Source organism: Arvicola amphibius, chromosome 4 (genome assembly GCF_903992535.2).
Source record: "Arvicola amphibius chromosome 4, mArvAmp1.2, whole genome shotgun sequence".
Classification (NCBI taxonomy): Eukaryota; Metazoa; Chordata; class Mammalia; order Rodentia; family Cricetidae; genus Arvicola; species Arvicola amphibius.
Genome location: NC_052050.1, coordinates 50,932,673 through 50,946,742, shown reverse-complemented (window position 1 = coordinate 50,946,742; position 14,070 = coordinate 50,932,673). Strand labels below are relative to the sequence as shown.

Genomic DNA, 14,070 nt, shown 5'->3' with positions numbered 1-14,070 from the left:
CCGGGAGCCAGGGGAAGACAAGAAATGCTGCCGCCTTCTGCGATTTATTTATTTATTTTTTCTTTTGAGAGAGTGAAAGGAAGAGACAGATACTTGAAACCCAGTGTGTGGCCTGGTTCTTTGGGGTGAGGGAGGGAAGTGGAGGGACACAGGTAGGGGCCTGGGATGGGTGGGTCTGAGAACTTCAGATCTCTCCTTACCTCACCGAGAACAGGGCGACCAAGGGTCCCGGGAAGGAGCCAAGGCAGCAGAGGTGGTGACGAACGGGCCTGAGGACTGCTGATGCTGTACTAGTCACCGGCAGACTCACTGATTCCTTGAACTCAGGCTAGCCCTGCCCTCCCCCTCACTGGCCTCATCCCTGGTGTCAGCACGTTTATTCCTGAAGGAAAGCACAGGAGCTCTCGACTTACAGTAGACTGGAAGTGACCAGTGTACAGAATTGTGTGCGGGATGCACAAATTTAACATACCTCACGTGCTGGATTTAGGACTCAGCTTCGTCCGTCTATAGTTGGGCAAAGCCTTGTATAAAGTCCTGAACTGCTCCAGTGTGGCCTGCAGGCGGAGGCATGCTGCTTTTGCCCAGCATCAAGAGTCAATTAGTGCATTTCTACCCCATGAAAAGATCAAGAATCTAGTCGTGGAGGCTTCCATCTAATTCCAGCGCTTGGGAAGCTGAAGCAGGAGAACTGGGAGTTCCAGGCTAGCCTCGGCTATCTAGCCTGAGCTTCAGAATGAGGCTACCTTGAAAGGTGAAACAAAATGCAACAAGAACAGAGCAGTTTTTACCAAATGTATCTTTCTTGGTATTGTTTTAAAGTAACATTCTCCAGGTTGGCCCATCAAAGCTGGGACTGTCTAGAGGAAGCTTTCTTTGTTCTACTGAGGATCTTTCCAGGAGTTTGCTGAGGAGGGATGCTATGTGCATAGTTAGTCATTGGATTCCTTTATGCTCCATCTCTACAGGAAGAGTTGAGTGTCTTTGCAAATACTGCAGGTAAAAAAACAAAGGTGACCATAAAGGCTGGAAAGATGAAGATGGGCATATAATCCCAGAACTGGGCAGATAAACTGCTTGCTGGCACCAGCTGTGGTACCATTCCCATGTCCATCTGGTTGTTAGAGACCCTTGAGGAGAAGGCTAAGGTGGTGGCTCCCCACCTTAAATCCTCAGCATTTGCAAAAGTGCAGTTTCTGTAGCCATTCCTGAGCAAAGGTGAGAGATAGATACGAAAGACCAATCTAGGAGCTGGGCAGTGGCTGGGCACTAGCACGCCTTTAATCCCAGCACTCGGGAGGCAGAGGCGGGAGATTCTCTGTGAGTTCGAGGCCAGCCTAGTCTACAGAGCCAAGTTCCAGGACAGCCAGGACTACACAGAGAAACCCTGTCTCAAAACAAAAACCCAGGTGGTGGTGCACGCCTTTAATCCCAGCACTCTAGAGGCAGAGGCAGGAGGATCTCTGTGAGTTCGAGGCTAGCCTGGTCTCCAGAGTGAGTTCTAGGACAATCAAGACTTAGTTATATAGAGAAACCTTGCCTTGGACAGCAACAACAACAACAAAAAGACCAAACTAGGAGACGTGACGTGGTTCTGCCTCATCAAGGATCAAGGCAGAGATCATGAGAGTGCTGTCATATAAACGCATGACTCTGGATTGCCCAGGGGAATCATTCATACAGCATCCTGCCCCACAAGACTCACCCTTCCATGAAGGCTGGGGGTGGAGGGCCTGGGGTCTGCATATCTGCAAAGCTCCCCATGCTTCTGACATCCTGTTGGGTAGAGAGGCACTGCTTCAGAGGGCAGCTCTCAGAGAATTCTCTTAGCTTGGTTCTGTGTAGGGTGAGGCAGAGTGAGGCTGGATGGGGCGGGGTGGGTGGGGCAGGGTAAGGCTGACATTCTCTGTCGTGTCCATCGTGGGCTAAAAGGAGCAATCTAGGAGCTGAGGGAGGTGTGTGAAGACGATGGGTCTGGATCCAAGGAGCTGAGGAGAGTTCACCTAGAAGGGGTAAACCTTCCTTTTTTTTTTTTTTTTTTTTTTTTTTTGAGACAGGTTCTCAACCTGTCCTGGAACTAGCTCTTGTAGAACAGACTGGCCTTGAACTCACAGAGATCCGCCTGCCTCTGCCTCCCGAGTCCTGGGATTAAAGGTGTGTGCCACCACCGCCGGCTTCCCGTTTGTTCTTTATTAAGTTCCCCAGGCAGGCTTCAAATTTGTCATTCTGCTACCATCTGAGCACTGGGATTACAAGTGTGCACCAGGCTCAAATGCTATATTATTGTTACTGCTTTTAATTAAAATAAATTCGTGCATGTGTGTGTGTGTCTATGAGTATACACCACAGACATGTGGATGCTCCAGGAGGCCAGAAGAGAGTGTTGGGTCCCTTGGAACAGGAACTGGAGTTCCAAGTGGCTCTGAGCTGCCCGGTGTGGGTGCTGGGAACCAAGTTCAGGTCCTCTGGGAGAGCAGTGAATGTTCTCGACTGCTGATCCATCTCTAAAGCCCCTATTGCCTCTTGCTTTTTCATGTATTTTTCTCTTTGCAATTGCTTCTTAGATTTAGCGTGTGTGTGCGTGAGTGTACACTCTTGTGCACTGCACTAGCACATGTGTGCACGGAGGTCAGAGCCCAACCCGGAGGAGCAGATCTTTCTCCTTCCACCATGTGGGTTCCAAGGATAGAATTCACGTTTCCAGGCAAGTTCCTTGACGTACCGAGCCATCTCGCTGGTGATTACTGTTTTGTTTTATTACTTTGAGAGAGAGAGTCTCAGATTCCCAGCCTGGCCTCCTTGCATAGGAGTTCTGCCCCCACCTCCCGAGTGCTGGGGTTAGAGACGTCCACCGCCATGCCTGTTTTGCATTATTTTTAAGTGACGTGAGTGATCTGTGTACCTGACAATTACACACATCGAGAAACACGCATAGTTGGAATGTCTCCCTCCTCATCGCACACATCTGTGGAGGTGTGGCTAGCAGTGCGGAGGGTGTTATTCTAGGTCTACAGAGTCTGCTTTCCTGGGGTCCCCTCAAGCCCGGGGCCACAGGCTGGGCAAACACTGTACTACTGAACTATGCCCTCATCTCCTTTGATCCCTTGAGGTAAATTAAAAAAAGATTTTTTTTTTTTGAGATACAGTCTTTTTATTATGTAGCTCTCTGTTTTTCCGGAACCCATTATGTAGACCCAGCTGACCTCGAACTCAGAGCTCCACCAGTTTCTGCCTCACAAATGCTGGGTTAAAGGCATGCGCCATCACTGCCCGGCTCATCGGGCCTTCTCAGTCTCCTCACAGTCACATCTGCAGGTGCCTTCCGCTCCTCCCTCCCAACATCTGCAGGTGCCTTCCGCTCCTCCCTCTCGAGAGCTGGGATTGAATGTGCACTGTCATTCTTGGCACCAGACTGAAAATGTTTTAATTTAATATTTTGGTGTGTGGGGCTGGAAAGATGGCTCAGAGGTTAAGAGCACTTGCTGCTTTTGCCTAGGACACAGGTTCAATCCCCAGTACCCTTATGATGACACACAAACACCTGTAATCCTAGATCCAGGAGATCCAACAGGCATACACATGGTATACATACATGTGTGCATACAAGACATTCAGACACTCATAGTAAAATAAATTTAACAAATAAAATTTTATATGTACGAGTGCTTTGCCTGTATGTGTGTCTGGCAGATGCCATCAGAGGCCAGGAGAGGGCATCAGGCCCCTGGAACTGGAATTACACATGGTTGTGAGCCACCACGTGGGTGCTGTGAGTCAAACTCAGGTCCCCTGGGAGAGCGGCCAGTGCTTTAACCACTGAGCCACCTCCTTGGCCCCAGAAGGCAGAGAAGAGCCCTGGATCCTAAACTGACTTGGATTCAAATCATGGTTTCTCTTTTCTAACCCTCTTTATGTCTTTCATCAAATCCCCACTGGATCTTTTTTGATTCCAGCCCATGTTCTAAATATGGAGACAGCAACATTCCTGGTTTCAGGGAACTTGGGATCCCTCAGTGGGGATTTAAAAAAAAGGATGAAAATGGATACAGATAATTTATTTATTTTTTTGATGTGCACTGTGTTTTGCCTGCATGTATGTCTGTGTAAGGTACCATGTTCCCTGGAACTGGAGTTACAGACGTCTGTGAGCAGCCATGTGGGTGCTGGGAATTGAACCCGGGACCTCTAGAAGAACAACCAGTGCTCTTACTCACTGAGCCATCCTCCCAGCTCTGGATGCAGATAATTTAAAGTGACAGGTGCTATGACATAAAGTGACCATTGGGCATCTGTTTAGGCGGGTGGTGGTGGGTGGCCACACACTTTTAATCACAGCACTTGGGAGGCAGAGGCAGGTGGATTTCTGAGTTTGAGGCCAGCCTGGTCTACAGAGAGAGAATTCCAGGACAGCCAGGACTACACAGAGAAACCCAAACAAGCAAGCAAACAAAAGAGGACATGACCACGTGCCTCAGGCTAGTTTAGGTGCGTGTCCTCCCTTGGAGCAACACTGTAGAGTGACGGCAAAGGCAGGCGCAGAAAGTCCAGGGGAGCAGCTGCACATAGGGGTTAAGTTTGGAAGGCGAGGACCAAGGAGAGCACTGGGTGTGGCAGGGGCCGAGAAGCAAGCAGAATCCAGCTTAGAGGTCCTTATGTGCTTTCTAGCCTCAGGGCCGTGGAAAGCCATCAGAGGGGCTGGAGAGAAGGCTCAGTGGGAAAAGGTGTTTGCTGTCAAGCCTGACGACACAAGTTCAATTCCTTATAGGGGACCCACATGGTGGAAAGAAAGAAGCTGTCCTCTGACCTCTGCATGCACATATCCACACAATAAATAAATGTTAAGATGCAAAACAAAACAAAACAACAACAACAAAGGAGATCTAACAATGGCAGGATTCTATTTGGCAAGAGGACTTTAGGTGCCAGTAGAGAACATACAGTAGGGGGCGACAGAGAGCCTTGGAAGTAGTTGCCCCATTGATAGGCTACTTTGGATCAGTGTAACCTCTCATCCTGTTTCCCTACCTGTAAAGTGGTGGTAGTAACTGCCTACCTGTTGGGGTCCTCACGAGGAATGACATGGAAACAGCGCTTGTAAAACTCTTAGCCCTGGATGCGGTCCACGGTAGGAAGTAGTCACAATGTGTGACTGGCTCTGGCTCCTTTCCGTTACTGGATAAACCTGAAAGTTACATAAAAACCACAGCATTCGGTATTTTAAAAACCTTTTCTTAAATTGTCACCCCATGAAAGAAAAGAGACAGAGAAACACTGGGGCCACAGAACCCCAATTGCTCTAAGGATGCAAACTTAGGGTGTCCCTGGGTTGGAAAGAGTGAAATCAGGGAGGTGCAAGGCAGGATAGAGAGGGACCCTGCTGGACTGTGATGGCTTATGCTTCCTTTGTTTTCTAAGGAGGGCTCTGTCAACTGTAGAGTTGGGGTACTGAGGTCCCCAGGACATGTCAGCTCCAGTTGTACACCTGGTGCAGGGGCCATCTCCTCACCCTAGCTGTCGGTCTCTAGCCGCCCCCCCAGCTTTATCCCCAGCATCCATCGCATAAGCTCTTTGGCTTCCTCTCAGCCCTCATGTATTTCAATGTTCATCCCTGGTTGGTGGACCGTTTGGGGAAGAGTTAAGTGGTGTGACCTTGTTAGGGAAGTGTGTCACCAGGGGTGGTCTTTGAGGTCTAAAGAGCCCACCGGTCTTGCTCTCTCTGCTTCCCGTTTGTGGAGCAGATGTAAGCTCTCAGCTACGGCGCCGGCACCATGCCGGCCTGCTGCCCTGCTTCCTGCCATGTTGGCCATGGACTCGCCCTGTGAAACTGTAGGCAAGTCCCCAATTAAATGCTTTCTTTTTTCTTTTCTTAAACAAGTTGCTTTGGTCATGGTGTTTCTTTACAGCAAGGGAAACGTGACCAAGACACAACCCAACTCTTGCAGGGCTGCTGTTGAGAATGAACAGTCTGCATACAGCACTCAATCCGGGCCTGCACGGAACTAAGAACTGCTGACTCATCACTTCAGCATGGTCAAAGCCTTGAGGTGGGCCTTAATCCAGCTTTTCAGATGAGCTCAGAATTGTCTGATAATAGGCTTCACGCTTCTCTCCCATCCTTCGGGGTACCTCTCACTAATCCTTAGCACTCACTGGCTCAGCATGGTCCGTTCCTTCAGCCTTGTAGCGCTTCAGGGCTCTCCCAGCCTGAAAAATACTTTTCTCTTTCTGGTTTTCCCCAAAGGAGACTCGTTTCTCCCTCTCTTCTTGGTCACCTCCAGCTCCCAGTTGGCATCCCTGATCCACATTTTCTGTTCCGCCTGGTCAGGGATTCCGGCTGTGTTTGGCTGGGAAAAGATACCTGAGAAAACAACTTAGAAGAGGAAGCATTTGCTTTGGTTTAGGGTTTCAGAGGACTCAAGCCATGATCGGCTGGCTTCATCACTTTGGGCCTGTGGTGAGGAAGAAGTTATGGCAGATCAGGGGTGCAGTAGAGAAGGCTGCTTACCACATGGCAGCCAGGGAACTGAGATGGGGAGGAAGAGTCCCAGGACAGGATGTACCCTTAGAGACACACTCTTGACTGGTCTTGTTGCTTTTGGGCCACTTAGTCCCCCTGACCCAATTTCTACTCCGAGTCCAGGCCATTGAATGCTTTTGATACGTGGCTTCACCATTGTGTTGCCTGCACCTACCCCCTTCCTGGGGACTGGACCCAAGGCTTTGGGCATGCCAGGGAAGCTCCCTACCACCAAGTGACATCTCCATTGGAGCCACAACTCTTCATCAGCCCCACAGTGTGGCCACACCATCTTTAAATGTATTGATCACACAGTGATATCAGTGAGGCATCTGGTTGGTTTTTTTCTGGTATTTTCTTTTTCTTTTTTTTAAAAATTATTTATTTATTTATTTATTTATTTATTTATTTATTTATTTATTTATTATGTATACAATACTCTGTCTGTGTGTATGCCTGCAGGCCAGAAGAGGGCACCAGACCTCATTACAGATGGTTGTGAGCCACCATGTGGTTGCTGGGAATTGAACTCAGGACCATTGGAAGAGCAGGCAATACTCTTAACCTCTGAGCCATCTCTCCAGCCCTTTTTCTGGTATTTTCAAGACAGGGTTTCTCTGTGTGGCCCCAGCTGTCCTAGAACTCGCTCTGTATACCAGGCAGACCTCAGACTCATGGAGATTCTCCTGCCTCTGCCTCCTGAGTGCTGGGATTAAAGATGTGCGCCACCATTGCCTGGCTTCAGTAAGGCATCTTAGCGCACATGACTTCCTGGTATGTGTTCCCTCCAGGATGGTTCCAGGAATTTTTGCCTCCTGGGATTCACACTGTGTTAGTTCTTTTCCACAATGATCAGGGCTGATCTGGGAGACTGGGAGGACAGTGTAGGGATGGAGGGCTGTTACTCTGAGGCTAGGCCAGCAGTTACGCCATGAGGACATTCAAGCAGCCTTGTGGAGAGGCTCCATGGTGAGGGACAGGACTCTAGGGTTCAGCTAGCAGTAATTTTCCTATCATCTGCGTGAGTCCTGTTGTCAGTTGACTCCCCAGCTTCAGTCCAGTCTTTCAGAGAACACGACCACTGAGGTCCTGGTGTACCCTCAGGAGAGATCCTGAGCCAGAACCAGTGGGCTAAGCCACACTTTGATCTTTGCAATGAGACTGTCTGTGTTTATTGTTAAAGCTGTTAGTTTGTGGGGTAATTATTTTATAGTATGTAACTAATGCCCAGTAGTATGGGGCTATCATACATACATCCTAAAATGTATCTGTCTAAATAGAGATCTATTGGAAAGGGATGAAAAACTATACACACACACACACACACACACACACACACACACACACACCATCCACATCTACACTTATCGTGCACACGCACACACAAACACAAACAACACACATGACACAGTCCAATACCTCTGTCTTCTCTATGAGCTCAGGCATGGCTCTAGGATACAAACCAGATTTCCAAATGCCTTCTTCCTGCACAATCTGCAAATAGAAAGATGCAAAAACCCCAAGTTTACAGTTTTTGCAGATTTACAAGCCAATGCCAAGGTGTCACCAGCATCTAGAGACCAAGAAGCTAGGTGTGTCCTCACCCCTATACCTCGCTCCCACACCCCAACACCCCACCTTGCTCTCTGCCAGTTACCTCTGTGAGTGTAACTACAATTCGGACTGCATCCATGTCTGCTTGTTTGCCAGAATAAACTAGATCATAAGTGGCAAAATCAGAGAGTGTTAAATTAATGGCCCAATTTTCACCAAAATCACTGGCAGCAAGCCTAGTCCATGTAAACATGAGGATTTTTAGGACAGAGACAAACAAGGACACAGAGCGGCTGCATTTATGTAAGCGATGCTCTCCTGAATAGCTCGCAGGATCTAGATGGCACACTGGGAGCCCAGTTCTCAGTCTAACACAGGGCCTGGCCATATTAACACCGTTCACTTTCTAAGCTGTCCGTTGAGTTCTGATAGGCATCTCTGAAGTCCTCAGGACTGTAAGGGGCCACGTTTAGGCATCTCTGGGGACTTGGGGACCTAGTGTGTGGACCAGCTGGAAACCCCGTTCTGGGTAAAGTGTTGGAGGCAGCATATAGAGCCCCAAGTTGGGCTGCTCGCATTTGAGTCTGCCCTCTTCTGTGCAGTATGGCAGGAAGGCAGCTTGCTTTCCAGGGTCTCAGCCTTCTTGCCTGAAGAATGGGTTGTTCTCTGGGGCTGAGAAAGGTTGAAGCCCTGGGGCAAAATCAGGGGTTTCTTGGCCCCAATCCCAGGGGAGTACCTGCTTCTGTCACCTGCAGGCTGCTTGGAGGACCACACAAGAGTGAGTGGGTCAGGCTAGGACTGGGAAGCCAGGTGCGGAGCCCCCAAGAATCTACAGCCTGCAATTATAATGCCAAGGTCACAGGGCAGGATTGGGTAAGAGCGGGGGATCAGTTGGTGCCTCTGATCCTGACCAGAGATATTTGGAGATACGGACGATTCTGGGAAATTCAGAACTGAAAGGGGGAGGGCCCTGAGAGGAAACAACAAAGGCCCCCTGGCCGTTTTAGTCTTGTCTCCCATAAAAATGTAAAGAGTATTGAAGTGGGTCATAACAAGTGCACGTGCGTGTGCCTCTCTGTGTGTGGGGGGCAGTCAGGAGACTCCCCTTCTCTGAAAAACAGAACAGAGTTTACCCAGGCCTTCCTTCCACCCCAATACCTCCCCAGTTCCTAATCTATTTCCACCTCTGTTTAAGGTCCAAAGTCCTGGCATTGGTGATGCCAGGTTCAGCGTGCTCAGACACACAGACAGCTGGACACACAGGACCCTTGGATGGACCCTGTCCCCTCCTGTCCCATTGTTCAGGGCTGTCCACCTGGTTTTCAGACTTCAGCCCCCTCCTTAACTTGAGTTCTGAGTGGTGTGGTGTTGAGAGACGGACCTTCAGTAAGTAAAGCGGGGGTGAGAAAATGTGGAAGGCGGGCAAGTGAGAGAGAGTGGAGGGATCCTGCGCGCGTGCACGCGCACACGTGTGTGTGTGTGTGTGTGTGTGTGTGTGTGTAAATAGGAGGGCATAGATTTTTCTTAGGATGTAGCCTTGGCTGGCCTGAAACTAGCCACGTATACCAGGCTGGCCTCGAACTCAGAGATCTACCCGAGTACGTTTCCCGAGCGCTGGGATTAAAAGCATATACCGCCATGCCCAGCTAGAGGGTAGATTTTTGGATGTCAGGCTTGGGAGCAGATGGCGGGAAGAAGGAAGGTGGTGTTCTCCTGGAGGTCACCCAGTCAGATGTAGATGGGATTGGGCTTCTTCCAGCTCCGGGCCTGTTAGCCCCAGCCTCAGCTCTAATCCTGGCTGTCCTAGGTCCCACTCTAGTGCTAAGATGACAAAGGATTACCAAGATCTGCAGCACCTGGACAACGAGGAGAATGATCATCACCAACTCCGGAGAGGTGAGGGTGCTCCCCACAGAACAGCATCGATGGTTCTGTCCCTTGGATTCAGCTCCTGCTTTCCCTGGTGACCCCTAGCTCTGGCTCATGCACTCAGAAAATAGTGGCTGAGTCACTGGGGAGTGACTGGGGAGCAGGGTACAGGGCACAGGGCTGGAGTCCTTCTTGATTGCAGTTGCCCAAGCTTCCTCTCCAGGTCACTTACTTCTCAAGACCCCAGGCAGTGGGTGGATCCTACTAAAAGAAGGCTGGGAATATGGGTTTGTTGTCAGTCTCTTCTGAAGAGTACCTTGTCCTCTTCAGTTTTGACGGCATGTATGTGGGTGGTTGGGGTGGCCAGGACCAGCTTGGTCTAGGGGCTAGGTTGAGGGTCTCTGCATTTAAAACAAACCCGTCTCCCCACTTCTTCATCCTCTGCTCAGGGACTGTTGTGTAAGCAGAACAAGGTCAGAACTCTTGAGGAATCCCGGCTGGGCAGTGTGCTTCTATGCAGGAAGGAGCCCTGGGGAGGGGAAGGGGCGAAGACGCCACACTCCAACTGACAGGGCTAAGTGCTATTTTCTCCCTTAGCGGGAGAGACTCATCTCTCCCTGCACGCAGCCAAAACCACACAGGATTCACCGAGAGAGGGAGAAACCCACCTTTCCCACACTTTCGTGAAGCAGAGACTCCCCAGGTGCAGACAACAGCTCATCGTCTGTAATGACACTATCGTGCCACGAGGTGGCAGCAGAGGTTCAGGACCTCGACAACGCTAGGGCAGGTCAAAGCGTTGCACTTCCGAGATAACCCCTTTACTTCCCCATCTTAGTGGCTTCCGGTCCTGCAGAGTTGCCCACTGCCCACATTTCTTAATATATATAGTTTCTCTTAGTTTATTGGAGAGCTTAGTGTGCGCTCTTCCTAGGACCACGGGATCTACACGGGGTTGGCCTGGGCTGGTGAATTTCTGACTCCTCTTCCAGGGCCGCCTCCCACTCCACCGCTCCTGCATCGTCTCTGCTCTGGATTCCGCCTCCTCCTGCTCTCCTTGGGCCTCAGCCTCCTGTTGCTGGTGGTTGTCTGTGTGATCGCATCCCAAAGTGGGTTGCCAGGGCTGGGCAGAGAAAAGGGGCAACTTGTATGCAGTGGTGGGTGGGCACAGACAACTTATTTTTTCATACCCGCATCCTCTCTCGCCTAGACTCCCAACTCCGGGGCGACCTCCTGGCTCTAAAGCAGAATTTCAGCAACTTCACTGTGAGCACTGAGGACCAGGTCAAGGTCCTAGGCACCCAGGGTGAGGGGGGCGGGGTTGGGGCTTGGGGTGGGGCTGAGGGATGGTGCTGCTTTCAGAACACTGAACAAGTTTCTCCTCTAGGAGTTAGCCTGGGAAGAAAGATGAAGGAACTGGAGTCACAGCTGGAGAAACAGCAGCAGGATCTGAGTGAAGGTGGGGGGGAGGGGTGAGAGAAAGGGAAGGGGAGGTGAGGGTGAGAGGGAGGGGGTGAGGGGGAGAGATGGGGAGAGGTTAGGATGGGGGAGAGGTGATGGGGGAGGGGGAGGGGAGGGTGAGAGAGAGAGGGAGGGGAGAGGTGAGGGAGAAGGGCATGGGGGAGGGGTTGCTGGTCTCTCAGCCCAGATCAAAGCCATGGCCAGAGGGTCTGTGCTGATTGGTTGTTCCCTCCTCTCCCTTCTGTCCTCTGCCTCCCCAGACCACTCCAGCTTGCTGCTGCACGTGAAGCAGTTAGTGTCTGACCTGCGCAGCCTGAGCTGTCAGATGGCGGCCCTTCAGGGCAACGGTGAGGGGCACGGTTACCAGCCCCACTTTCTTGCCCACCCTCCCCATCCATGGTAGCTTCTGAGCCTTTTACCACCCTCCCCACCCCCTCAGGCTCTGAGAGGACCTGCTGCCCCATCAACTGGGTGGAGAACGAAGGCAGCTGCTACTGGTTCTCCAGCTCCGCGAGGCCCTGGGCTGAGGCTGACAAGTACTGCCAGCTGGAGAATGCCCACCTGGTGGTGGTGACCTCCTGGGACAAGCAGGTGGGTCACAGTGGGTTCTTCTGGGACGCTGGATGGTGGAAGGAAGAGGCCATCGGCTCTGTTTCTTTCCTCAGAAATTTGTCCAGCACCACATGGGATCTGTAAACATTTGGATTGGCCTAACTGACCAGAATGGGCCCTGGCAATGGGTGGATGGGACCGACTATGAGACGAGCTTCAAGTGAGTGTCCACATTCTGCGGGGAGGGGGGCACCCTGCCTTCCCAGCCTGTGTTTCTAAGAGCTTCTGGGAACATGGCTGAGAGTCTGATTTGTCTTTTGTCTGTAGGAACTGGAGACCAGGGCAGCCGGATGACTGGTATGGGCATGGGCTTGGAGGAGGTGAGGACTGTGCCCACCTCACCATCGATGGCCGCTGGAATGATGACGTCTGCCGGAGGCCCTACCGTTGGGCCTGTGAGACCAAGCTGAACAAGACCAGCTAGGAGCCTCCTCCCCTTAATTTATTTCTCCAGTGCCTCAAGCTGCCGAGGTCTGGGATTGGGAGAGCCTACCTGGGGGTCTCCACAGCCTCGGGGCTTCTCACTTAGGGTTTCAGGGAAGGGTGAAGAACCGTGTTGGAGGGGTGTGGCATGACGCCCGGTGGGGTGGGTCATGGGAACCTGGGACACTGGGCAGTGTGCAGCTTACTGTTGTCAACTTCCTTTTTAGAGTAAAAAGGAAAGAATATGCTTAACCACCCACGATCTGTCTGGTCACTGGGGTTGGCTAGCTTGGGGAAGGCCTCGGGCCAGCAGCGGTGCTGGGGAAACAGCAGGCTTTGCCCTGCCTGTTAGCAGCCTGGCTTTGCTATGTACAGGTTTGCCTGCCTGAGGAAGTTATTCTGTCCTTAAGTCTCAATTGGGAAACAGGATTGATTCTGGCAGGCTCTCTAGAAAACTGCAGTCCCCAGCACTGAGTGTGACAGAGACTTGAAACAAAATACGCTGGCCTGTCGTGTTCATCACAACAAAAGTGGAAGACCAAATAAGTGTGGCGAATACGCAACTCGGGGTTACAAACCTATGAGGGCAAAGCGTTAATAATAATGTGACCAACAACCAAGGAGCGAGTGGGGACAATCACTTACAGACAGCTTACAGACTTGGAATTATTAATAAAACTGGCAAGATGTTTGCCTGTAAGTAATGCCAAAGTACAAGAAATAACTTATATACATGCACATATATGTATACACACATATACACATACACACATATGTGTATATACATAATGGATCTACACATGCCTTTATAAATGATGAAGTATGTATGTGTTTTTTTTTCATACACAATGCAGGAAAATAGTATTTTTCCTCTACAGAAAAGATTGGCAAATCTCATGGCTAAAATTAGAAGCAAGCAACAGATTTGGATGAACTAGTTGCAGCATTTATAACGAGCAATTAATATCCAGACTACAAAGAACTACAAAATCACAAGAGAAATTCTCAACAGAGAAATGTGAGAAGATGCTGTAGTAAACACTTGTCACTTCTATTTGAGGGAACTCTTCCCATGTTCACAGCGGCCAGCAGCCTGCCTCCTTCCTCCTGCCTCCCTGCCAGAGCTGCCTGCAGGCCTGTGTTAGGAACTTGTCTTGAGTATTTGATGCAAATTTGAAGTAATAGTTGCTGTATGTGGATCACGTTTAAGATATTTAAAAGGGCTAGAGAGATGGCTAGTCAGTTAAGAAAGTATATAGTTCTTCTAGAGGTCCCAAATTGGATTCCCGGCAACCACAACAGCCTGTAACTCCAGCTCCAGGGGATCTGACACCTCTGGGTTCTGTAGGCATACACACACACATGATATACACCGACACAGACATATACACACATTCACATGTTAAAAATAAAAGTTTTTTTTTGAGACAGGATTTCTCTATGTAGCTCTGACTGGCTCTGTAGACCAGGTTAGTTGAACTCACAGAGATCTACCTGCCTCTGCCTTTTGAGTGCTGGGATTAAAGACGTGTGCCATCACTGCCTGGCCTTTAAGGACACAAGTTCTTTTTTTTTTTTTTTAACTTTATTTAACTTTATTTCATGCACATTGGTATAATGATGCCAGATTCTCT

At 50.1% G+C, this 14,070-nt stretch overlaps 1 protein-coding gene and 1 long non-coding RNA gene across 6 annotated transcripts; one reads left to right on the top strand and one right to left on the bottom strand.

Moving 5' to 3' along the window:
* Positions 1 to 797: 797 nt before the first annotated feature.
* On the bottom strand, positions 798 to 6,940 carry LOC119812615. Of its 2 annotated transcripts, XR_005285108.1 has the most exons (3): positions 6,151 to 6,940; positions 5,054 to 5,182; positions 798 to 993 (listed from the first exon to the last, which is right to left on the bottom strand). It is a non-coding gene; the product is annotated as an uncharacterized LOC119812615 (long non-coding RNA). The 2 variants fall into 2 exon arrangements; XR_005285107.1 differs by having other exon boundaries at positions 5,054 to 6,940.
* A 2,364-nt stretch (positions 6,941 to 9,304) lies between these two features.
* LOC119812613 (asialoglycoprotein receptor 1-like) lies at positions 9,305 to 12,693 on the top strand. Of its 4 annotated transcripts, none has more exons than XM_038327384.2 (9): positions 9,305 to 9,457; positions 9,879 to 9,967; positions 10,875 to 11,049; positions 11,151 to 11,246; positions 11,328 to 11,399; positions 11,662 to 11,748; positions 11,841 to 11,992; positions 12,067 to 12,173; positions 12,281 to 12,693. In XM_038327384.2, the coding sequence occupies exons 2-9, from the start codon at positions 9,944 to 9,946 to the stop codon at positions 12,435 to 12,437; spliced, it is 870 nt and encodes a 289-aa protein (XP_038183312.1). In that variant the 5' UTR covers positions 9,305 to 9,457; positions 9,879 to 9,943; the 3' UTR covers positions 12,438 to 12,693. The 4 variants fall into 4 exon arrangements, with proteins under 4 accessions (XP_038183312.1, XP_038183315.1, XP_038183313.1 ...); XM_038327385.2 differs by having other exon boundaries at positions 9,307 to 9,457; positions 10,933 to 11,049; XM_038327386.1 differs by lacking the exon at positions 9,305 to 9,457 and adding an exon at positions 9,608 to 9,669 and having other exon boundaries at positions 10,933 to 11,049.
* The last annotated feature ends 1,377 nt before the right edge of the window (positions 12,694 to 14,070 follow it).